Below are 25,068 nucleotides of genomic sequence, written 5' to 3' on the forward strand. Positions count from 1 at the left end.
TAGAACTTAAGACAATATCTCTTTAATATTCCTTAACTCCTGCAGAAAGTTAAATACTTACAAGTAATTTCAGAATAGGAAAACCTGGAAAATCATTACGCACAACAGAAAACTGATCAGAAAGCAGAAATATGTATGCTATACTAACCAATAAGAAGAACTGTTCCAACAGCCAAACCTCCACCTGGAAATAAAACAAAATGAAGAAAATTAATCTACGTTTTCACATTACTTTTAGCATAAAAGTTAGGCTTTACCAAGGACAGATTTCCAATAACTTTAAAATTGCTGTTGAAAACAACATTTTAATCACTTTTGCAATACTTTGCTTAAGGTGCTATTATGAAATAATTACATATTATGTGTAATTACACACTACACATTACAATTACTTTCACAGTATACTGTACTATCCTCCATTCTCCTGACAGGGCCATGCAGCATTCAACATAACAGTGTTTAAGCATTTCAATAATGTTATATTTAGCACTTCCTAATAAATTAACTCAATAGCCAAGACCTAAATGTGCACACTTAACTACTAAAGAAAAGAAATTCCACCTAAATCTTTATCTTCATATTTAATGGGCCTTGGAGAAAAAATCCTGATAATTAAAACGGATTCTTTTTTCATTATGAATAACATACACAAAGTCTGGACATGCTTTAAATATATTTAGAATTTAAAATAAACATTATATTTGTCATTTCAAACAAATATGTCACAATCACAAAATAAAATTTCATTATAACTAGAAAATGTTCTTTTAAGTATCTGAATTGGGATAATATGATGATGAACATATAACTCAAATAAGATTCATAAAAAATCAATTTAAAATCAAGTTTTAGGAAACTAGAACTACACTAAAAAGATACAACATTCAACTGCTATTTTATTATCAAAACATTTGTAAAGTATTACTTATAATTAATGTTACAAACACAAGGTTACTTAAAAATAAAAATATGGCATGTACTTAAAGTATAATTTAAAAAGAAACTACTCAGGGGTTGGGGGAGGTAGAATAGGGCATCCTATATAATAAAAGGCTAATACGCAAATTGACCAAATGGTGGAACAAATGTCATGCACCAGCCTCTAGTAGGGAGGATAAATTGTGATGGAAGGAGACTTGACTTGGGGTGGGGAACACACAATAGGATATATAGATGACGTACACCTAAAGCCTATATCATTTTTTAAACCAATGTCATCCCAATAAATTTGATAAAAAAGTAAAAAACAAGAAAACAAAAAAAAATGTGTTTTGGGGTCACCCAAACCTAACTCATTTTCTACTAATCCCTTGCTTCCTGTCTTGGACAGATAATGCAGCTATTGATGCCTCTGTGTTCTGATCTGCAAAATGGGCTTATCATACTACATGCCTGGCAAGGAGTGTTAAGGAAGCTCATGGCTGAGGAGAGCCAGGGTAATATTAAAACTTCAATTGTTGGAGACCACACTGGTCCCCAGATCTGAGGCACCCAGCTATGGGGCCTGCCAGAGAGCCCACCAGGACACCTAGCAGGCAAACATGTCTGAACAGTCTTCAAATGTATACAGATGCTGTTGTAATAAATGGAATACAAACTCTAAAAAAAAACACTCAACATTGTTGGACAATTGAACACAATGTAATTAGAATGCTTTAGGGCTAAACAATAGAACACTAATTAAGAACTTCCCCCAAAAGTCTTGTAGTGGCAAATGTTTTATAGAAAAACTTAGTATGAAAAGTTCCTTTGATAGAGTTTATTTTTTGCTTCGTAAGTAGCATAAATGCTGTTTTCAAAGAATTAAAATTTGGTAACATGCAACATTTGGTGGTTTTATGATAAGCAGAACATTCTAAATTGATAGAGAAAACAATAAAAAACAAAAAATTTATATATTGTTATGCTTAAGTGGTTTTGTTATAGAACTAAATATTTTAATTTCACATTTAGATAAGTTCCTTCATTATAGCATTTAAAGCTGTACATAGGACAACTTCAAATGTTCTTCAAACCAAAAGCTTAAAACACAAACTGAAAATTATGTGAAGATAACAGCCATAAAAGATTAGAGCAAAAAAGGTTTTCTTTGGGCAAGATTAGGCTAAATGTTTTATGTACAGTTTGTGCCACATATAAACCATATAGACCATTTTTAAATCCATTTTGAACATTTAAATTACACTTTCCAACTCCTTATTTCCCTACTTTCCCTTGCATGCAAAAATAAACATTTAACTACCTAATCACCAATTTATCTGCAAAATGGACTTATCATGCTACATGCCTGGCAAGATGAAATATAAGCACATAAAACTCTGCAGTGGGCTAGTCTTAAGTGGGTACTATAAAAAGGTAGTTGCCTTTCTTCCCTTAACCGAAATCTTACAGGAAGGATTTAAATTTATCGCAGCTTTCCTGGGTCTTCATTCATGTCTTCTCAAATTATAGGAATTTATATAAAGCTTCCAGGCTTCATGTAAAGGAATACTTAGAGAAATAAAGATACTTTGTGAATGCTATTCACAGTGGGATGATAAGAACACATCAAGGAATAGTTTCCCAATTAAATGAAGTGATACGTAGCTCAGGTGTCTGGCCCAGAGAGGTACTCGTAAGAGCTACCCTTGCCATTCTGGCTATTATTTTCTGATCAGAACAAACCACTGAAAATGTTCTTGCTTTATAAAAGATGATCACAACAGTGAATGACTATACTACGGAGGTAATTTTCTGTAAGAATGATACAAGCTACTATTCCTGATAATTCAGAAAACACCACTCATTTAAAAATCTCATGTACATTAAAATTCTAATCTTTGGAAAGTTCAACATTACGTAAAACACCATAAAATGGGGACATTTCAATGACTTTTATCAACCGAATTAATATCCCACCAAGATTTCTCTTACAAAATTTTGCTATTTTCTCTATTATGTAAATTAACTACTCAAATTAGTATTGGCTTTAGTAATGGTTGGTCATTTTGAAGGTTGGTTATTTTGAAGTAGCTAATAAGATGAATCTATCTTATTAACTACTTTTAAATCAATCTTTTATTCTATGCATATGATGTACTTATACACACATATACACACACATAGCAGCAGTTCCTCTAGTCTTCCAAATTTTAGTGTGACAGACCTCAAATTTTCCCCAAATATCTATGTATAAGCTATTTTGATATACTTCACTTGATATGCTGAAGTTCTAGCTGTATTTTAAACTAAAGTTTTTAAAAATATTTTTATTGGTTCCAAAGAAGGGAGAAGGAAAGATAGAAACATCAATGATGAGAGAGAATCATTGATTGGCTGCCTCCTGCATACCCCTCCCTGGGGATCAAGCCCACCCTGACTGGGAATTGAACTGAGAACTCCTGGTTCATAGGTCAATGCTCAACTACTGAGCCACCGCAGCCGGCCAAAACTAGAGTAAGTTCCAATAAGTTTGTAGTTATGTCCCCAGCAAAAATTTGAAAGCCTAAACAACCAACCACAAGAGTATATTTTGACAATATATTCAACCAAAGCTAGCTTTTAATATATCTTTAAAATCAGTAATCCCTAAAACGTTTGACAGGTAAGTAAGCAATTATAATGTCTTTATTAAACATACAATGAAGTAAAATGGTCTTCTTTAATTGTATCTTATAGAAATATGGAGACACTTTCTAAGTCTGTAGGCAAATAACACTTGGTTTTACTTCTAGACCTTCTTAAGAAATATATTTATCTCCAGCTTACTAAAAACACAGGCAGTAAAAATCATACCCACATTTAAGATTACATGAGTTTGCAAGCATAATATTTTAATGTATTAGTTTCATCAAGATTTTATATTTAAAAATGACACAGCATTTTGTCTTAAAACTAGAAAAAAAATCTAATGCTTTAGAAAACATTAAAGAAAATTTAAGATCTTGTGATTAAGTGCCAATATTTTCCTATCTTATGATTTTTTAAATATGAGGTAAGGGATTTTTTAAAATTTGTATGAAGTTAGAAAATTATATTGATATTATTTTAAAAAATATTCAATCCCCACACTTCCCAAAACAAATCTTTAATTAAGCTATAAATTGTGGGTAAATAACGTCAAAGTAATATGAAGGCCCAGCAATGATCCCTTATTTTACAACAAGGGTATCTCCCTTTTCAAAGTTAAGAGAAAATAAAAGGGAAAGGAAAAACACTTAAAAAAAGTAACAGTGAACTAAACAAGTCCTTTTAAGTGCTCTCTATAAAAGAATAGTTTTGCTTAAAAGAATAGACATTTTAGAGAAAATGTAATGTTAAAAACAAGTACATATCCTTTCCTTAGTTCATAGCAATATCCTTAAATATTTAATGTCATACCTCAAATTAAATTGCAGTTATTTCATTAATATATCTACCTTTTCTTCTCTCTCTAGGAGTATAAGACATCCTGACAACTCTTAATTATAACAATTATTGACTGGGCAAATATAGGAATCAAAATACAAAAAGCTATGAAGTGACAATGGTTATATAGATTAAATCACATGAAACAATTTTACATAAAAAAGGAACAGGCTAGAGCTTTTAGTTCTAAAATATCATAACCAGGATTATTTTATTGAGTCCAAACTCAATGAATATCTCCTACAGTCTCTAGACTGATATAGTGAAGCAAAGGAAATAAGCCCACTAGTATTTATTTTTTGACATCAGTGTTGAAAATGGCAGCTACATCGAACTTCTTTGGAATACTCTTCCTGGATTATTATTTACCCCAAATTCCTATCTGCCATTCACCTGACAGTCAAAATTTAGTTAAGTCCTAAACAGCAAAGAAGTTAACCCAGCCAAGCCTGAAGTCACCTTTCCTTTAAGTATCTTTTTGAAGGATGAGACTGGGGAATAATTCCTACAGACTCAATGATACAGCCCTAAAATGGACTACACCTTATATGCAAGGATAAAAGAAATTCTGCCAGAATCTTTTACCCATTATAACCTCTCTTTGGAAGTTTTGGAAAGGAAAAATGGAATATTTACATATAGTATCATCAAATAACAACTTAAATTTCCTGAAAGGGCAGGGTTGAGAACCTGGATTAGGAAATCTCAGAACCTGAAAAATTTAAATGTAGCCCACTTGGGAAATGTCTATCAGTATCTAACAATAAAATTCAGTTGACAGCCGAAACCGGTTTGGCTCAGTGGATAGAACGTTGGCCTGTGGACTGAAAGGTCCCAGGTTCGATTCCGGTCAAGGGCATGTACCTGGGTTGCGGGCACATCCCCAGTGGGAGATGTGCAGGAGGCAGCTGGTCGATGTTTCTCTCTCATCGATGTTTCTGACTTTCTCTCTCCCTTCCTCTCTGTAAAAAATCAATAAAATATATTTTAAAAAAAATTCAGTTGACAGAACAAAAATATTTAATATGATTAGATCATGTTTAAAAGATGCATATATAGGAAATTCTCAAATTTATGAAACACTTTGCTATTGGAGTAGTAAGAATAGAAATTTGAGATTATTTAATTAGCCTGTATGATGACTTTTAAGTATATTTTGCATCTCTGCTTAAAATTACAATGATGTCACAGTGGCAACAGTAAAATATCGCTGTACTGTATGACAATAACAATATGGTATTTACTTGTTACCCAGTAATTACTGAATTTATTTAGGCAACAATACAATGTCACAGTATAGTTTCATCATCCTGATATACCATCCTATCATTACATTTTGTCACAATATGGTCATATTATGCTTGTCAGAATCCCAGTCAAATAACATGTGAGTAACAACATAATCTGAATTGCTTATACCTATGTATATACACATTAGCAGCCAAATGTTTCACTTTCAAATCATGTTTTAATGAAAAACAAATGTAACGGGTTTGTTCCACAGGGCCATACAAAATAGAACATGAAAATACAAAAATGGCATTAAGAAGTTAACAACTAAAATACTTCTGCACATATTATTATTCCAAATGTAGTAATTCCTATAACAACTTCTTCCCTTCCTTTGTACATTGAGAGTTAACTATACACACGTAAAAAATATTTCAAAATCTCTAAAAACTGATACTCATTGCAATCATCTTAATGAACAATAATTTTTAGCATAAGCTTGTTACTGTAAAATACGAGAGTCCCTATCCTCAAGCATACCTGGAAAATTTTGAAATTAGAGTTCAAGTTTATATCACTGTAGAAACACATGAGGAAGTTGCTTTGAGTTACCTTTTTGGTGGGGTGCTTCCAGGGACTATAGTTAAATCACTAGTCTCAGGTTCAATAAATGGTTAAAATCACTTGAAAAGAGTTCTCAAAAATTTGAAACAGCTGTAGCATTTGCAGAGCACTAAATCTGGAGCCTAAAGATCAGCCCAGGCTGTCAATGGTTTTGTGGCTCTGTTCATGTAACTTAATTTCTGAGTCTGTTTTTTGAGCTTCATCTTACATGTTTCATAAATTCTTGTCCAGGTTTTTGCTGTTTTTTTCTACACATTATTTTATTTTTCAATCAAGAACTTATTGAGAATCTACTAAGTGACAGGAACTGTGCTAGGCACATTTTGTTACTCTAATTAGGAACTGAAGAATATAACGTCAGAAATGTGACCTTTTTGTTTGGAGAGTTTCAGGATCCAGTGAGTAAAATTACATATCTCAATTGAATTAATATATAATCACGTATAATATATATTACATATATATAAACACTTGGTGTAATCCTATATTTGAACTTCAATTTGAAAACAGCTTCCAAGTTTTAAGTTCAAATATAGGATCACACCCAAGTAAGGTTGCAAGGGTTAAAAAAAAAAGTGAGATAAATACTTGCCAATGAGATATTCTGAATAATTTTTGTTTGTAGTACCATGCAATTTAGGAAGGCAATAGAGTTGAGACAATTAAGTAAAAAATACTTAGACTTATGTAGAAATAACCAAGATCCAGTTAAGGACGTGAAATAACAGAGGCAAAAAAAAACAACCAACCATATTCTTTCTCACTGGTTGCTTGCCTTGTCACTTTCCTTTGCATTAAACCTTGCAGGGTGGGGCTGGGGGCTAGGGGTGGAGGGATTACAGAGGGAAAAATGTCGAGTGAAGTACAAGAACAAGCAATGGCGTTTCTAGAATTTTATGAAAGTGTACAAGATTTAACTGGCACATATCACACACTATTAAGAAGTCATGAAATACAAACATACATCTTTTTGAATGAAGCAGCATTCAGATAGGAATTAACTAATTCACAACCTTTATTAACATAGGAGTTCTGTTCTACCAACCTAATCCTTTCAGTGTAACAGTTACAAAACAAGCATATTCATAGCAGGCTTGTCATGAAAGAAAGGTTCCAGAGATTATATAGGGACGCCTAGGAACTGCCCTTCTTTCACTCGTTAAAATGAGTTAATAGAGAAAAAAATCGAACAGAAACATAAGTGTATTTAACGCAGCAGATACGCGTGTAACTACTTGGGATCTACATAAACCTTTAATCCATTCTTTTCAAGCCAACGTGGTTTGTTTAAAGATTCAGAACCGGAGATGAGCAGCCTGGCGGTGGAAGACAGGAAGTTACTTTTTCTTTTTCCCCCCCCCAATATCTTCCAATGAAGCCCATCTCTCACAGTGATATCAACTTTTGCAGGTTAATCCAAACCACGAACTACCTGGGGGTGGCAGAGACCTGGAGGGGGTTCTAGAGAGGACGGCCGCACCGTCTCCAAACGTAACTCCCCTTGACCGAGGTAACAGCACGAAGGGATCCGGTCGCAAACTAGAAAAAGGCTGCTGGGCAGGAAGCGAGTGACAGTGGGAGCACCAGCACCGGTCTGGTTAACAGCATTTCCAAGTCTCCATGCAACCCCTCCTCCCTCCACTCTCTCAGACCAGGCCATCTTTCCACGTCCGAAGGCGGGGGGGCCACACAGACACGTGGGGTCAGGCGAGCTCCCCCAGCAAGTCCCCTCCCTTGCTTTCCCTCTGTCGAGCCTAGATCTCCGTTCTGAACCGACCTAAGAGCTGGTCCAGGGCTGGGAGCCCGGTTGATACCAGCAGCTGTCCGTTCCGCACCGACGGCCGTGTGCCTGCGATGGACACCAGTCGACAGCCGCCGCTCTCGGTGCCGCTGGCTCTCGGACCCCTTCTCTGGAAACTGGTGACGTTGTGTTTGCTGGCTGCCGCCGCCACAGATCCAGGACTCCAGGCGCCGGGGCCGCTGGCTCCCTCTGCCGCCATCTTGGCGCTTCCCGCGTAGACCCAATAGGAACTCTGGGAACTCCCGTAGCCGGCCAGTCAGCGCCAGCCCCCAACTCCCGCCCCCTTACGGCTCTCGTAGCCAATAGAACTGAGAGTTCCGTCTTAAGTCAACCAATAGCAAGGCGTCTTGCTGAAAAGTGCTCTCTGCGTGCGGACGGCGGACTTGTGCGGGACCCAGGTGAGAAAGGCCCCCCTGAGCCCTGGGTGAGAGCCTTCCGGGGTTCTTTGGGGCAAGAGGTGGGTAATATACAACTTTGCTCTCGTTTTGAGTGTCTTCATGCACGTTTAATTACAGAAGCAATCGGTGGAACGAAATATCAAACAACTGCCAGTAGGACTTTTCACCTAGGCTTGTCTGTGAAGAGGAAAGATACATTTCCCCGCCCCTTTCTCTTCTGATACCTGATTGAAAATTCATCGTCTTCACCTGAAGTCACTAATTTTTTTAAAAATGGTTGTGTTATACTGAAGGAATCGGAACTCACCTTAATGAGTTGCTTGCTGAGCATCTGAGCTCAGTTTGTCAGTGGCAGGTGGGTTGGGTTTAGATCTTAGAGTGAAAACTCTTGAGCTTGGAGCCGCTTTGGTTTCCCTCTGATTCTAAGAGCAAATGACAAAATGTACTTCTCTGGCACGTCCCCGTGACAAGCTTTCGTTAATTTTAATTAATGCTTCTGAAAGTCCCTTTCCATAAGTGGTGTGAATGACAAGTGTTACTCTGACAACCTTGTTCACACATTTAATTGTCGTTTGCTGTTAAGGCACCTTCAAATAACAAACTACTTGAGGTATTCTTCCAAAAAAAACTGGTAAGAATGAAATGTGTATGTACTTTATTTTCCTAGTGATTTGTGAACTTTGAAATGAGAGCTTTCTTATTAGAATAGGAATTTTATGTGCAGGGGGAAAATGTAATTTAGAGCTGTGTCTTTCGATTTAAAATTTTTCTTAAAACTGAGCGTGTGTGTGTGTGTGTGTGTGTGTGTGTGGTGGGTAAGTGATTTTTAAAAGCATTCATGATTGACAAGTTTAAACTAAAAAAGACTCCCAAATCATGCCTGTACTACAAAGTTATGACTGGTTTTGACAGTGATGTATGCTACTTTTAAAATACAACCAAACCTCATGGCAGTTCTTGCCATTGAATTGTTTTAAATCTCAATGACCCGTTAAAACTCTTTGGCAGGTTCTGTTTGATACATCAAAATTAGTTTGCTAAGTAGTGACTGGAGTTTTTCATTTGGGGAGGTCTTTCATTTTTCTGGATTTTTTTTTTTAAAGAAAAATGTTCAGGAAAAAAACAAACTCATGTTGCTATTCAACTATATCATCTGGAAAGTTTGATGAGGTTTAGATGTTTTTATTTTGGACCTTTTGCCAGTATATATCTAAATCATTTAGTAAATAGCTTTTAAGTGCTTACTCTTTGCTTAGACCTAATCTTGTCATTTTTAGGCCTACAGAAGTAAAAATGTTCTTATTTGGGGGAGATAAGATTAACATTAGAAAACAGAACAGCACTTGAATACATTGAGCAATATGTACAAATTTTGTCCTGTAGTAGCTAACTACTAAGAAGAGCAAAACAAAAAGTGGCAAAGCATTTTAATAGCAAATAGAAACATCTTGGATATTTTTGTTGCTCTTAAATACTGATTTTTTACATTTTATTTTTCCTAATCCCTTGTCTCCTACTCTGTTTACCCTTTGGTTTTCTAAGGATGATGATGTGATGCTTTGTTTGCCTTATTACTAGAACTGAAGAATTGTTTTCAACTTTTATAATTTGGGAAACATGACATATGCACCCAAGGAATTTCTGAAGTTAGGCTGTATCTTTGGAATAGTATAAAATTATCAGAGGATAATTTAATTTGTCTTGATTTTTTTTTTACAAAGACAAAACTTTGGCTCTCAAAGCAAATAATCACACATATTTGAATTTACCAGTATATAGAGTTGAATATAAGGCATTGAATTAAATACAGTGTATTTTTAGAAGCAAAGAGATAAAAAGGTATATGTTTAGGTGCGCTGTTAATGATGAATAATAATTAATTAATTTCCAGGTTACAGGAAAAAGAATACTTAGTCTTTGCCTTCCTTGAGTGCACAGTTGAGGGACATAGGTGGATAAATAGAATACTAAAGTATACTATATAATTTCTATTGGAGGACAAATGTATGATACCTAACTTGGACTGAGAAGGGCCTTGGAAAGTTTCCCCTGATGAGAAAGCTTAACCTGAGTTTTGAAGAATGTGTAGGTGATATAATCATTATAGAGAATGGAAGCCATTACAGAGAATAGGAAGACGGCTCCTTCAGTAAATCTGTTCTCATTGCTTCTGTGTAAGTAGTTCTCATGGTTTATGCATAGTATGAATAGAAGGGGAGACTGGAGAAGGTCTAATTGGTTTTCTTAAGGTAGTATATTTTTTTCCTTTAGGGATAATAGGAAATGGGAAATCATTGAAAACTTTTAAGGAAAGAATGACAGTGATTATATTTGATCATTATGTTTTGGCTAAACATGCTAGAAGAAAATGGATTGTCTAAAAGTGTGACTGGAATAAAGAGAATGGAATGAATTAAGATATTACTATAAGGGGTAGAATTGATATGATCAAGGAAGGTTGACAGGAGGAACCAAAGATGATTAACAGGTTTCTGCCTTGCACAGCTTTGTGGGTGATCCTATCTAATAAAGAGGGAATATGTTAATTGACCCTCACACCATCGCAAAGATGGCAGCACCCACAGCCAATAAGGAGGGAATATGCTAATTGACTGCCACACCATCAAGATGTTGGTTCACGCAGCCACAAGATGGCCGGCAGGGGAGGGCAGTTAGGGGTGACCAGGCCAGCAGGGGAGGGCAGTTGGGGGCGACCAGGCCTGCAGGGGAGAGCAGTTGGGGGTGACCAGGCCTGTAGGGGAGGGCAGTTAGGGAATGGGCCGGCAGGGGAGGGCAGTTGGGGGTGACCGGGCTGGCAGGGGAGGGCAGTTGGGGGCGACTGGGCCGACAGGGAAGGGCAGTTGGGGGCAATCGGCCCTGCAGAGGAGCAGTTAGGCGTCGATCAGGCTGGCAGGGGAGTGGTTAGGGGGTGATCAGGTTGGCAGGCAGAAGCAGTTAGGGGCAATCAGATAGGCAGGCAGGCGAGCGGTTGGGAGCCAGCAGTCCCGGATTGTGAGAGGAATGTCTGACTGCCAGTTTAGGCCCGATCCCACAGGGATCGAATTTCGTGCACCGGGCCTCTAGTAGATGATAAAGGATAAAGGAGAGACAGCAGAATTTTGTAGTTATGTTGGTTATTTTAGGGTATGGTAGATCATAAAATGAGTATTTTAAAAAAATGTGTGTAATTGGAGGAATCTATGGAGTAGTCAAGTGGAAATATCCAATGCACAGTGGATTATGTGAAAGAGGGAACTCTAGATGAAACATAGATTTGAAGTTAATTAGCATATGATGGAAGTTTACCCCAGGAAATGTAATTTTAGAATCAGAAGAAAAAAAGAACTAAGAATAAACTTTGGGGAACATAAATATTTACAAGCTGGGCAGAGGAACAGAAAACAAAATATAATTGGAAAGTGATTATTTGATTTAGCAATAATGGTTTATTTTGTTAAACTGAAAAGTCAAATAATTGTATTTAGAATTAAATGGCAAGTGAAGTTGAATATTCCATAAAAATAGACCATTTTACATTTTAGAAAAATTTGTTCTGGAGTGGTGGGAGGGGATAGAAAGAGATGACAAAAAAATCAAGGGAGGAGTTTTGTTGTTTGAGAGGCACTGTAAAACAACTTTAGACAATTGATAAAAGGACTTGAATGAGGTAGAAGGAATGGAATCGGAGCACAGGAGAGGGATTAGTGTTTGAAAGAAGGGACAATTCAATGGCTAGAGGGTATTAAAAAAGTAAGGCTCTTGCTTTCTGCCATCAAATCTTGAAGTCCTTAGGACCATTTTATCTTTTTACCATGTTCTTTATTACCTTCATCCACTCCCAGGACCTCAGTTACAATTTATATACCAATGTCTAACATTTATAGTACAGATTGCTTCTCTGACCTCCAGAATCATAAATTCATATATTTACCTATTTCTTAAAAGTCTTAATGGAACCTTAACCTCACAATACCCCAGACTGAACTTCCTCTAGTGCAGGGGTGGGGAATGTTGGGCCCAAGAGCTGTATAAGGCCTGCAAAATCATTTGGTCTGGCTCTGCCAAGGCATTAGGGGTAGTTAATTAAATGTTTGACCAAATATAGTAGGGTAATTTTTAAATTGATAATTTTGTATGGCCTAAGAATGATGTTATAAATACCCAAATGGCCCTGGGCAGAAAAAAGGTTCCCTATTCTCACTCTAATGTTTTGTATCTTATTAAATGATAAGACAATTTGTAGAGTTAGTTGCCTAAGTAATGGAACTTCACTCAATTCCTATTTCAAGTTGCATTTTGCCATATGCAGTCCATTACCAAGACCTGTGAATTTACCTCTTAATAGCTCTCTGATCTATTCTAGGGCATTTAGCCCTTCTTTGGTTCTCTTGTAGTATATTCTCCATTCAAGAGCCATCCTGACCTTTTCAATAGAAATATGATCATATAATATAATCATATAATATAAAACAAAACTTCTTGAGGACCTGCATGTAGTTCCTTCTACCTACTTCTGTAGGCACATCACTCTATAAATTTCCTTATTCTCTAAATTCTGTTATTTATTTATTCTTCTGTACTCACCATATTCAGTAAAGCCATCTTATCATCCTATCAAAATAAAATCAGCTCCAGTATACTAACAATGAACAAATAAAATTGGAAATTAAAAAAATGCAATTGACATTAGTATAAAAAAAAGAAATACTTAGGCATAAATCTAAAAAAATGCATACAAGGTCTATATGAGGAAAACTACAAAACTCTGATGAGCAAAATTGAAGAACTAAGTAAATGGAAACATTCAATTTTCATGGGTAGGAGATCAATATTGTCAAAATATCAATTCTTTCCAACATGATCTATAGATTCAATGCAATTCCAATAAAAATTCCATCAAGTTACTTTACAGATATAAGCTGATTGAGGCAAAAGACCCAGAATAGCCAACACAATGAAGAAGAAAATCAAAGTTGAAGGACCACTGTTACCAAACTTCAAGATTACTATAAAGCTATAGTAATCAAAACAATATAGTATGGACAAAAGAATAGACAGATTTGTGGAACAGAATAGCCCAGAAATACACTCAACTATAGTCTACTGACCTTTGATAAAATAGCAAAAGCAATACCAAAGATAGTCTTTTCAACAAACTGTGCTGGAACACATAGGCATACACATCCCCCCCTCCCCGCGCCCACCAAAAGAATCTAGACATAGACTTTATTACACCTTTCACAAAAATTAACTCAGTGGCTTTTCCCATTGTGTCAGTGCAGGTAAAGCATGTAACAGATAATGTGGAGGCTTACTACAGAGTCTCATGATACTCTGGTAGCATGATTGAATGAATGAATGCCATGGTTATGCCTGCACAGAGGGAATTGGTGGACACCACATAATTCCTTTTTGTTTCCTATCAGTATACTAGTACTCACGAAGGGAAATCCTAGTCCTGAGTTCCAGGATTATAGATTTGTTTTACCTGTTTTGTACTTTATATATATGAAGCAATACACTTTTTATTCTTATCTTTGACTTTTTTTGCTCAACATTCTATTTGTGAAGCAGTAAAGAGAAGAAAGATAGATTTGGCAGAAATGAGGAAGTATTGGAAAAGTGCAATGTACAGTAGCAAAGGCAAGAAACAGGATAAGAGGAAGACTTTAAGGAGAGCAAAGGATAAGAAAAAATGCCATGAATAGCTTAATGATAAAGGATAGAAGACTAAGATATGAGAGTTTCTTTCAGCTTCAGTCAAATTAATGATAATTATTAGAGAGTCACTGTTCTTGATATCATGCACTCAAGATTCTCATATCATTTTGCCAGAAGAAAATAGTAGGAAACTTGTTACATATTCATTAACATATTAATATGTGATATTGTATATTCTATGTAATTGTATATTTTAAGATGAGTATTCATATGCTGTTATCTTCTTTTAATGACAAAAATTTAGTTTTCAGTGTAGACTCTCAAATGTCACATGTAAACACATATAGAGCAAACTTTTAACATTTCAAATAAAAATGATAAAACTTTTTCTCTTAGTCATAAGAATTGTAATGGAGTTATTATAGTTGAATATGAGGCAGGTTTTGACATCCAAGACAGTATCAACCATAATATATTTTGCCTTTGTCATATTATAGCTTGTCACAGAGTTTTTCAACAATATCGTATACATTCTTCATATCGAGTAAATATCTGTTTAATTAGTCTTAACACATCAGCATTACAAACTACTTCTCTGCTGCCTTTTCATGCTTAAAATTAACTTTAGATATTCATGCTGACATGTAGAAATTAATTTAATATATCAGAACTGTATGCGGTTGGTGTTATCAACTTCCTAAAGTCCTTGAACACAGTTCTCTTTAGGTTGATTGATACATTATGTTACCCACTTACTTTCTTCTCCTACTTTAAATTCCCTCATAAAGAACTTTAATATTCTGTTTTTTAAAATCATTTTATCCAAAGTGTCATTGAATATCTGAATTCAAAATCCCGTTGACCTACTAAAGAGGAAGATGCATCTTAACAATTGAGAAACATTTAGTCATATATGTTAACTCAAATCAACATGGCTGAGAAAAGCCTTTAACTAATATAATTTTGATTTTCTACTTTAGAAATCCTGAAACCATGGGTCACCCACATATGCTTTGAGATGCGTTAGATGCTTTTTTTTTCCCTGGAAGCCCTGCAACAACTCTAAACTTTGAATGTATTGTAGAACAGATCTATGGTAAGTGGGCTCTTTTTCTCATTTTTTTTCTGTCTGGTTTGTGTTCAAGTTAAGTCTTATGAATGCCCTAATGCTGCTTTCTGCTGGACACTGTAATTTTTGAAGGTTGGCACTTAATAGATGGACAAGTAACTGGTTAGCTGGAGGGGAATCCTTGGCTGCATTCACACACACACACACACACACACACACACACACACACACACAAAATAGTATATGACAAAAGCAACTCTGTTATAATGAGTAATACCATAGTCATTGTGTTGATATCTGGAATATGATGAAAGTGCTGATAGTCTTGCTTCTAATTTTCATTGTCTGTTTCCTGTTTAATGGCATCTAAAAGTTATAACCAACATACATTGGAGTTTACATTATATTTTTTCCTTTTTGTAGTAGCAAACTATTGGAAACACCCTAATGTCTACCCATAGGGTACTTGTTAAATGATCTGTGGCCTAGCTATACAGCTTTAAAAAAAGAAAGGATGTTCTCTATATGCAGATTTGGAAGTTTTCAAACATACATTGTTATTTCAACAGCAGAATTCAAACAATGTATTGTAAACTACTTTTTGTGTAAAAGGGCGGGGAATCAAAATATGAATATATCTAGAGATGCTTATATTTGCATAAGAAAATCTGGAATGGTATACAAAATCTAGTGAGTTGAAAATTTGATTATTTAAATGAACTGTCTCAGAACCCTTAGTTTTTTTCTATGACAAGGATTTTGACTGCTTTTGTGTATCTGTGTGTAAAACTGCGTTTTAAAAGAAAGCTCTATATACAGAAAAGTACACATATTATAAGTAGACAGCTCAGTGAATTTTTTAGAAGCCAAAAAAAACCCATGTAACCAGCACCTAGATAAAGAAAAAGAACATTATCAACACCCTAGATGACACCGTCATGTTTCCTTCCAGTCACTATTTCCCTACCTGCCCTAGAATAACCCCTACCTGACTTTTCAGTAGCATCATTAGTTTTGCTTGTATTTATATTTTATATAGAATTATACAGTCTATTTTATGTCTGGTTTCCTTTGCTCAACTTTTTGTCATGAGATTTGTCCATATTGTTACTTGTAGTCATACTTTGTTCATTTTCATTGCTGCATGTCATCATATGACTGTATCACAACTATTGTTTATCCATTCTATTAATGGACATTTTGGAAGTTTCCATCTAACACTGTTATAAACACCATAATACATATCTCTTGATTAATATATTTATGTGTTTCTTTTGATGATATATCTAGGAGCAAAATTATTGGATCATAAGAATATATGTCCAACTTTAATCAGTATTGCCAGTTTTCTAAAATGGTACTAGTTTACATTTATATGAGAGCTCTAGTTGCTCCACGTCTTTGCCAACACTCGATTCTTTTATCCACCTCTTTATATTTTTCAGATTCTGGTGTGTATAAATAGTAAATCATTATCATTTTATTCTTTAGTTCCCTGATGATTAATGAAGTTAAGCACCTTTTCATTCGATGTATATTGCCTATTTCATTATTCTCTTTTGTGAAGTAACTATTCATTTCTCTTGCCCACGTTTCTGTTTGGCTGTCTTTTTCTGTGACTTGTAGATGTTTTTTATATATTTGGAATATGAGTCCTTCATCTAATATAGGTATTGCAAACATTTCTCCTGCTCTGAGGTTTGCCCTCTTAATTTATTAATAGTGCTTTTGATGAACAAATGATTATGACTTTAAAGTCGTCTAGTTTGTCATTTATGTTTAGTGCTCTTTACATCTTCTTTAAGAAATATTTCTCTATTCCAAAGATGGTCTGTATTCTGTTTTTCTCTAAAAGTATTATTGTTTTACATTTTATACCCATAATTTTAGATTGTATTTTTCATGTTAGGCAATTTTGCTCTGGTTTTTAGACTCAAAAATCTATACCTCTAAACAGAAAAGGGAGGTGGATTTATGTTAATGGCCATACTTATGTGCTTTTTTACTAAATACTCCCTTAAGAAAACAGTATGTTTATCTATGTTTGCCTCAACTGTAACTTTAATGTACTTCTTTATTTATGTTGCTTGCCTGTAAGCTAATTCTACAAGATTATTCAGGGAAGGATTTCTGGGGTGGGAAAATAAATGTTATGATTTTCAATATTTTAAATAGTGCTAGTAATCATAAAAATTTTTATCCATGAAATATAAAGTTTGGTGAAGTATTTACAGACACAATGCCAGTTACCTCATTTAAGTATAGTTCATTCTGTTAAAGTTTGGGATATTTCAGCGAGGGAAAAATTAGGTTTTAGTTTTTGTCATCAAAGCAATATGAAATGCTGGCTGTTAATTTGAGAATTATTTTATAAGCTTCTTTTTAATTATTTTTATTGTAGGTAGGTGAGCATTCATTTGTGTATAAGTTATGAACATTCACAAGGCTTTCAGTGATACTTTTTATTATTCAGAAGTATATGAGACATATGTTCTGATTATGTGCCATTATTTGTATTGCAGAAAAGTATTTTTATATACTCTAGTATTTTAGTTTTTATTTTGTCAATAATGTATATTATTAACTTACTGTATTACTTAAGTCTACATTTATATTTCTTAATGAGAGAAGTTGCCTATTTAAAAATGTATTTTGTCTGTGATGACAGTGGTGAAATTATAGAAAGGCTCTTAACTAAGCACTTAGATATTTTTCACTTGTCATCTACATTTCTTAGTTTAAAGCATCAAATTAAATAATATTTTATCTTGGCTTTTATTTTAATTCATGCATTTAAAAACTGAAATACAGATAAAAGGTAGTTTCAAAATAAATTCAGTATATTATTTATGAGTGGAGCAACACATTAGCATTGGGTTCACAATAGATCATATCGCTTTTATTCCATCTTACAAGCTTAGCAGCACAAACAGAATAATCAACATATTATTTGGCTGTCATCTGCTGAACAGAAACCAGAGATCACAAGGAGGTTTTCCCTAGCTGTGGTGATGGCCTTTTTGTTCCAAGCCCCCATCTGGGAGGGCCATGGTGTGTTATCATATGGAACGCGGGGTTTTCTGTAATCTGCTTAGCTGCACTGCAGTTTGAATCTTCATTCCATGTTTGTGTAATTTATAATTTTAATGAGACCATGGCTCTTGTGGGCTTTGAAATATATTAAAAGCTCTTTTGTGCATATGCTTTTGTTCTTGCTTAATAGGCTCAGTGTATTTAAAACTGATGAATTTTTATTCATGAATTTGGATGTCTGGGGATTAACTTAGACGGAATATCATTGCTCTCATATACTGATGTTTAGAAAGTTTTTTATTGTTATTACTTTGTTTTTATATGTGTGTGTTTGTCTGTGTCTGTGTGTATATGTGATACTTGTAACCAGGAAAGGAAAGAAATACATAATTTTAAAAAGGTAGGAAAAAGTGGCATGGCTAGGTTATAAAGAACTGATTTCGATGTTATCCATCTTATTTATTGATACTCATGTATCATCTTCAGTCTTAGTATTTTAGATAAATATTATATTATTCAGGAATAATTATGAAAAAGTAACTTTTAAATGAGTTAATACTTTATGTACTACTCTTTATAGAAATTCCCAATGTGTGACATAGATAGACTTTGTATTTTAATTGTATAATATCAATTTTCTTTGGTTATTCTAAATCTACCATTAACTTTCTTTACTTAAATTAGGCATACATTTTATATTTTAACTATTTACAGTTTTCCTTGTTTCTGTAAAACTATTTTTATTAATGAAATTTTATAAACCTACATTGATGGATAATGAAATGACTAATGGAAAAGCAGCCTTCTAATAATTTATAAAATTGAACTTTTTCATTTTTCTAAAATTCTGAAATATACTAAATGCTTCAAATCTATGTAGTTATTATGATGTATTTGAAAAATTTGAATATAAATAATTATATAGCACCTTAGGAAAAAAATCATGGCACTTGGTAGATGCAGACATGTTATTTGAAGTTGCTGTCTATTGGACTCAGTGAGTGGTACACACAGACCTTAGTAGTCTTTTATGAAGTTGCTCAAGATGTACTTTTTCTAAAAGCCTATGCTTACTGGACTAAAACATTTTTCTAACTATAACACATTATTCTTTTTTGTTTCACAATGGTCAGTAATTTGGCTAGTCCTTCCTTCCTCACTACCCTTAAGCTAGAGATATGAAATAGATTCTAAAATGACTGCATTTTCTTCTTTCTTTACTAAGCTTATCTACCAGATTTAACACTAGAATGTAATGTTTGTTCTTCCATAATAACCCTCTGCTTTAGTATTTTTATTAGTTGTACAATTTTAATTAGTTTAAGAATATATTATTAAAAATATGTAATCTGCTAAAACAGTGCTGTCCAATAGAAATATGAGTTATATATGTATTTTATTTAACCTGCTGTATCTAAATTACTATCTTTTCAACATGTAATTAATATATAAAATATTTTACTTTTTTTGTACTAAGTCTTCAAAGTCCTGTGTAAGAATATTTTATTCTTACAATACCTCTCAGTTTGGAGTAGTCACATTTCAAGTGTTCAATAGCCATATGTAGCTAGTGGCTACTTTATTAAACAGTATAGCTCTAAAGTATTACATGTAAATATCATAACAGAAATGTATTTTTTGCATTCCTCATTATTTTTTTAATAATATCCTAATCAAGGCAATCAAAGAGTATACATGTGCTATGTATGTAGTTGAAGTTACACAATATTGTTGGGTTATACATGCCTGTTTAATACACAAAATCAGAATTATAACACCTGACTCCTGAGTACTTAACAGATATTGTATAGATATGCTTAAAGATACTGTGATTATAAGGAGAAAATGACTAATATAAGGTATGTGGTATGTTCCTCAGCAATTGTGGGCAAATAGAACTTGTCAAACAAGCCATAGTTCAAGTATACCAAGGAGATTAGTTTTACATGAATCCCATGGCAAATCTCAATAGTTTTTTTAAAATATAAAGTTGAGAATTCCTCTTCGCATGCTTATAATTTTTCTGTGTTTGCATGAATAGGTGTTTGCATGAATGATAGGAATCTTTCTTTTCATATAAACTTGCTTAGAGCTGGTATAGCTTTAAACTTCTAGAAGAAAAAAGCTTAACATAACGTATTGTTTTCTAAACATCTCTAGGATTCTATACAGTTAAAATGCTCTGTATATATTCCAACATAAGAAGTTATTTCATTAAATACTTTAAAAACATATTGTTAAGAACTCTAAAACCTTGAATTGTAATTGGTTTGAATGGATTCAAATATCTTAAAATACAAAATGATCAAGGTGCTTAGTATAAAATACTGCTTCTGTACTTTATAAAAGTAGAGACCTTATGTGTAATTGACCTTGCTCAAGTATGGTTTAGAGAGAAAATGATATGTTCATGAGATCTCTGAATCTTTCATATTTTCTGAATTTTGAGGGAATTGAGCTAATTCATATGTAATCTAGCTTACATAGATATTGGCTGATGTTTGTATTTTTTCACTCAAATTTTTATTGACATCTTTCTGTGACTTCTACATTTAAAGTGTTGGCGCAAAATGTTAAGCTATTCTTTAAACAATACCTCTAGTTTTTTGGAGCTGATAAATCCATCCATTGATTTCCTAATTTTATTATGTACACAGTGAATTGTAATCCAAGATTACAGCAAACAAGATGTTAATTTCAAGCCATAATCTATGTACATTTCAATTACAGATCATGATTGTTATAGGAGCACAGAATAAAAAGGAATAACATTTGTGCTATCCTCACAGGAGCTGTCAATAAAAGATGTAATGGGGGATTTAGGAATCTGGAAACGGCCAACTAATTTATGTGAATCTATTTTATTTCAGCTAGAAAGACCAAGCTCCTTTTCGTCTGTACTGCATATTGCAGAGCACAGGCTGTCTATAGAAAACCAGGCGGCTGCATATGGATAGTCCCTTGATATCATTCACTTGCTGTGTAATCTTATTATGCAAAGTTCTAATCTTCACCTAGAATGAATGCCTCTGGGTCAGGATATAGTCATATCAGGGTTTTTGAGGTCATGTGTTGTGATCCTTAGCTTATTCTTCTAAGTAGGGCTGGGATTTAAAGAGTATTCCCCAGACGCTGGCCAAGATAGACAGCAGAACCTGCTGCCTTTTTAGAAGACAAGACCAACATGAGGTCCCCGGTAGGATTAAACTTGATTTGTAGCTGTACGATTTTTTAACAGATGTATTATTGGACAGGGAATAGGGGGCCACCAGCACAGCAAAATTGAATCATGACTGGCATTCTCAGGGAGTTTGCTGCCTGCTAAAACAGCAGCTGCATGTGGATTTGACTTCTTTCAGGTGAAGCGACTTCCAGTCATTTGGAAAGGATGGGATGAAAAGGAACCTTGGTGATAATTTTGATGTCTGCAAGATTTAGTACCAGTGTAATGGGATTATCGGTAACACCTTCACTGCAGAAAAAGCCACCTGGCGCTATAACTGGCAGCAACTGAGAACTAATCCTTTCCCATCTCTTGGATGTCATTCATGAAGCTGAAAGCGATTTCTATCCTGCTAACTGTGATTAATTTTATAAACAACAACAAAAAATCAGGTGATCAAGGCAAAGAATATGCTTTCTATTAATTATTTAAAATATGGAGCTTTAGCTATTTGACTTATAAATTATGTAAGACATATGTAAACTATAAACTATGTATGAGTTAAAATTTATTTAAATATTCAAGTAGAAATGATGATTAATAATGTCTTTTATACCTTTTCCAGTTGAGTGATATAGTATAATTGCTATTGGTGAAGATTTATTTGAGATTAAATATTAAATTAAATACTTCAGTGTTCTCTTGGGTATAAAGCCATTATCAATAAATTAAGTAAAATGTGTATAGGTGTAAGGAATCGGAATAATGTGTTTTTTCATACATTTTAACTGCTTTTTTTCCTGCTGATTAAATGATTTTAGTAAATAAAACATTTAATGATATAAAAATATATAGACACATTTTTTTATAGTTACAGTAATGCTAGCTGATGAAAGGGCTCTTTCTGAAAGTATATATATGCTCTTAATATTTATAAGTCCTAAAATAACTAATATTAGTACTAAATAGACTTATTTTTCTAACATCAGAAATTCTTAGTCAAACTTTCCCTTAAGCAGATGGGGATTCAGTTATTTGCTCTGGAATCATGTATTCATTAATTGAGGTTTATTTTTTAAGCATTTTATTTCAACTAAAACTTTATCAAGTACTTTGTTTAGAGGTGTTATTTTAATATTCTTCTCTTACATGGTCCAGAATAAACTGAGACAAAATGAAGTGAAATTATCCCATCAGTCATCCAAACAGTATACAACATAACTGCCAAGACTAGAAAAGATAATTAGTGTTGTCAGTGTTATGATCCTAGAGTACTTACTTTTAAAATATTCATAGAACTTGATTTTTATCTTATTGTTTTTTATTTAGTAGCTTTGTCTTTTAAGAACTAGATTAGAAAACCTTAATCATGTTTTTAGGCTCTAAAATCTTACCTAAATATAGGTGACTAAAATATCTTTTGAAATTATAATAACTAAAATATAATTATCCATTATGAATGATATATTGATTTATTTATAGCCTCTGTTTACATATAATACATTTTATTCTACATATTTTCTTTCTTGGAAAAATCAATAAATGCAATATAATAAATTTATGTAGAGATCTTTGGTCAAACCTACCTAGCAAACTTGTCATTCTTCATGGATTTTGTTTTAACCGAATCTAAGCTATTGTATTCGAAAATGTGTTTCTTCATTTGTTGTCACATTTAAAATTAATGAATGAGAAAGCTTAATATTTTTACTGAACTGCATTATGCTAGTTTATAAAGGACTTTTTTAGTCTTCTATTTCTATTTTTGCTACTGGAAAACCTGCCTATTTAAAATTCTATTATCATAATGAAAAGATCTATCTATGAAATAAGTGGTCTAAAATATTTCTTTTATCCTCATAATATAATTAATTTTATTTTAAATATAAAATATTTGATTTATATGTAATTTAAAATTATTTTTCCAGGTAGTGTATTTTCTCAGGATAACTTTCTAGAGTAGTTAATAGTATTAGATAATTATTTTTTAAAAGTAGCTTTTCCTTTCAAATAAAATTTGTCTCAAAGCTTTTATTAAACATGGTTACTTTTCTGCTTTTTATTTACTTGGTTACTGATTGGCTCTTGAAAATTACTATTTTTTCTTTCTCTATCCTGGACATTATTCTTATTTGATTAGAGATGGTCAAATAAACTCATCTTAATTAAATTCACTATTAACATATAAGGCCTTCTCAATGATATACATTCTTTTCAGATATAGGTTACTTGAATTTAATACCTTATTGACAACCTGTAAGAAATTTGGCTTATCTTTAAAAGCTACTACTAACTTAATAAGTAACTCATAATTATGTCAGTAAGAGTTAAGGGAGGTATTTTTGGAGACAAGAGAAAGAGATACAGGGTGAGAGAAATTAGAAGAAAACGTTTTTTAAAAAGGAATAAATAAGGTACAACAAAAGAGGATATGAATCATGGGAATTTTTAATTATTTAAGGGATGATAAACTGTTTTATGAGGCTTAGCATCATACCAAAGGGCCATGCATGAACTGTAGACTGGCACAGCTACAGCCAGTCAGTGATAATGCTGAATGGTATTTGTTCCATTTGAATGCATTGCCTTCAACTATTGCTTGTACAACTTGTATATTGTCCTGAGATACATGGATTATATAGCCTATATATATATAGGTTTCGGTATTTCACTGCTTGGAAGCTGGTACTTGATTATATTATAAGTGTCAACTGTTGCCCGGTTTGGCTCAGTGGATAGAGCTTCGGCCTGTGGATTAAAGGGTCCCAGGTTCGATTCTGGTCAAAGGAAAAAAAATGTTTCTCTCATTGATGTTTCTAACTCTCTATCCCTCTCCTTTCCTCTCTATAAAAAAATCAATAAAATATATATTTTTAAAAGTGTCAACTGTTTATGCTTTATAAACATAAAATGAGTTTTCATTTTGATTATATGTGTATATATATAAAAAACTTCAGAAGATAACATTGGATTTTTAAAAATCACTGAAATATTAGCATAAAGTTTATTTGATAAAAATTTATAAAATTATCTCAACATTAACATTCAGTTTATAATCATGGTTAAATTTTGTCAAGTTTCTGAAAGTATTTACTATGTCTCATTGGCCTCAAATGACAGCACAATCTTTTTTTTTTTTTTTAATATATTTTATTGATTTTTTACAGAGAGGAAGGGAGAGGGATAGAGAGTTAGAAACATCGATCAGCTGCCTCCTGCACACTCCCTACTGGGGATGTGCCCGCAACCAAGGTACATGCCCTTGACCGGAATCGAACCTGGGACCCTTGAGTCCGCAGGCCGACGCTCTATCCACTGAGCCAAACCGGTTAGGGCTGACAGCACAGTCTTTTTCTGGCCTTCCTTTCTGGGAACTTATTAAAACCACAGATTCTGCAGCCTTGCTCCCACAGATTGTCATTCTTGAGCTCTGTGATGGATGCCTAGGAATTTTGATTTTGAATTTAGTTCTCAGGTTATTGTGATGCTGCAGTCAGATTTAAAACAGTATTTACTGCTCTAAACCTTAAAGGAATGGCAATTATTTCCTCTGGCAATGAATCAAAATAAATAGGTTTAAGAAAAATCTTCATAGATTATGGGGATCAGAGGTCCTTGAATTTACTGTTCTAGAAAAAAAAAATACCCTTTGCACAAGTCTTATAGTAGATTTAACATTATAGATTTGAACAATTCATGAGCA

General features: G+C 33.6%; 2 protein-coding genes across 10 annotated transcripts in view; one reads left to right on the plus strand and one right to left on the minus strand.

Moving 5' to 3' along the window:
* Positions 1–8,319, minus strand: part of ELP4 (elongator acetyltransferase complex subunit 4) — a 183,111-nt gene extending 174,792 nt beyond the window's left edge. For all 3 annotated transcript variants that reach the window (XM_005873067.2, XM_005873068.2, XM_014545207.1), the window contains exons 1-2: positions 8,018–8,319; positions 149–184 (exon numbers count right to left, since the gene is read on the minus strand). In XM_005873067.2, coding sequence (XP_005873129.1) covers positions 149–184; positions 8,018–8,240 — 259 coding nt within the window. In that variant the 5' untranslated portion in view covers positions 8,241–8,319. The remainder of the gene's footprint in view (positions 1–148; positions 185–8,017) is intronic.
* Positions 8,320–8,368: 49 nt separating this feature from the next.
* Positions 8,369–25,068, plus strand: part of IMMP1L (inner mitochondrial membrane peptidase subunit 1) — a 38,226-nt gene continuing 21,526 nt past the window's right edge. Inside the window, exons 1-3 of one of the 7 annotated variants that reach the window (XM_014545208.1) lie at positions 8,369–8,439; positions 15,081–15,196; positions 21,562–21,817. The gene's annotated coding sequence lies outside the window, so the exon portion shown is untranslated. Of the gene's footprint in view, positions 8,499–8,556; positions 8,795–9,052; positions 9,071–10,592; positions 10,614–15,080; positions 15,197–21,561; positions 21,818–25,068 lie in introns of those variants that run through there. The other 6 variants (XM_005873063.2, XM_014545209.1, XM_014545210.1 and 3 more) reach the window with 6 other exon arrangements.

The sequence above is a fragment of the Myotis brandtii genome, unplaced genomic scaffold (genome assembly GCF_000412655.1).
Source record: "Myotis brandtii unplaced genomic scaffold, ASM41265v1 scaffold399, whole genome shotgun sequence".
In the NCBI taxonomy this organism is placed as follows: domain Eukaryota; kingdom Metazoa; phylum Chordata; class Mammalia; order Chiroptera; family Vespertilionidae; genus Myotis; species Myotis brandtii.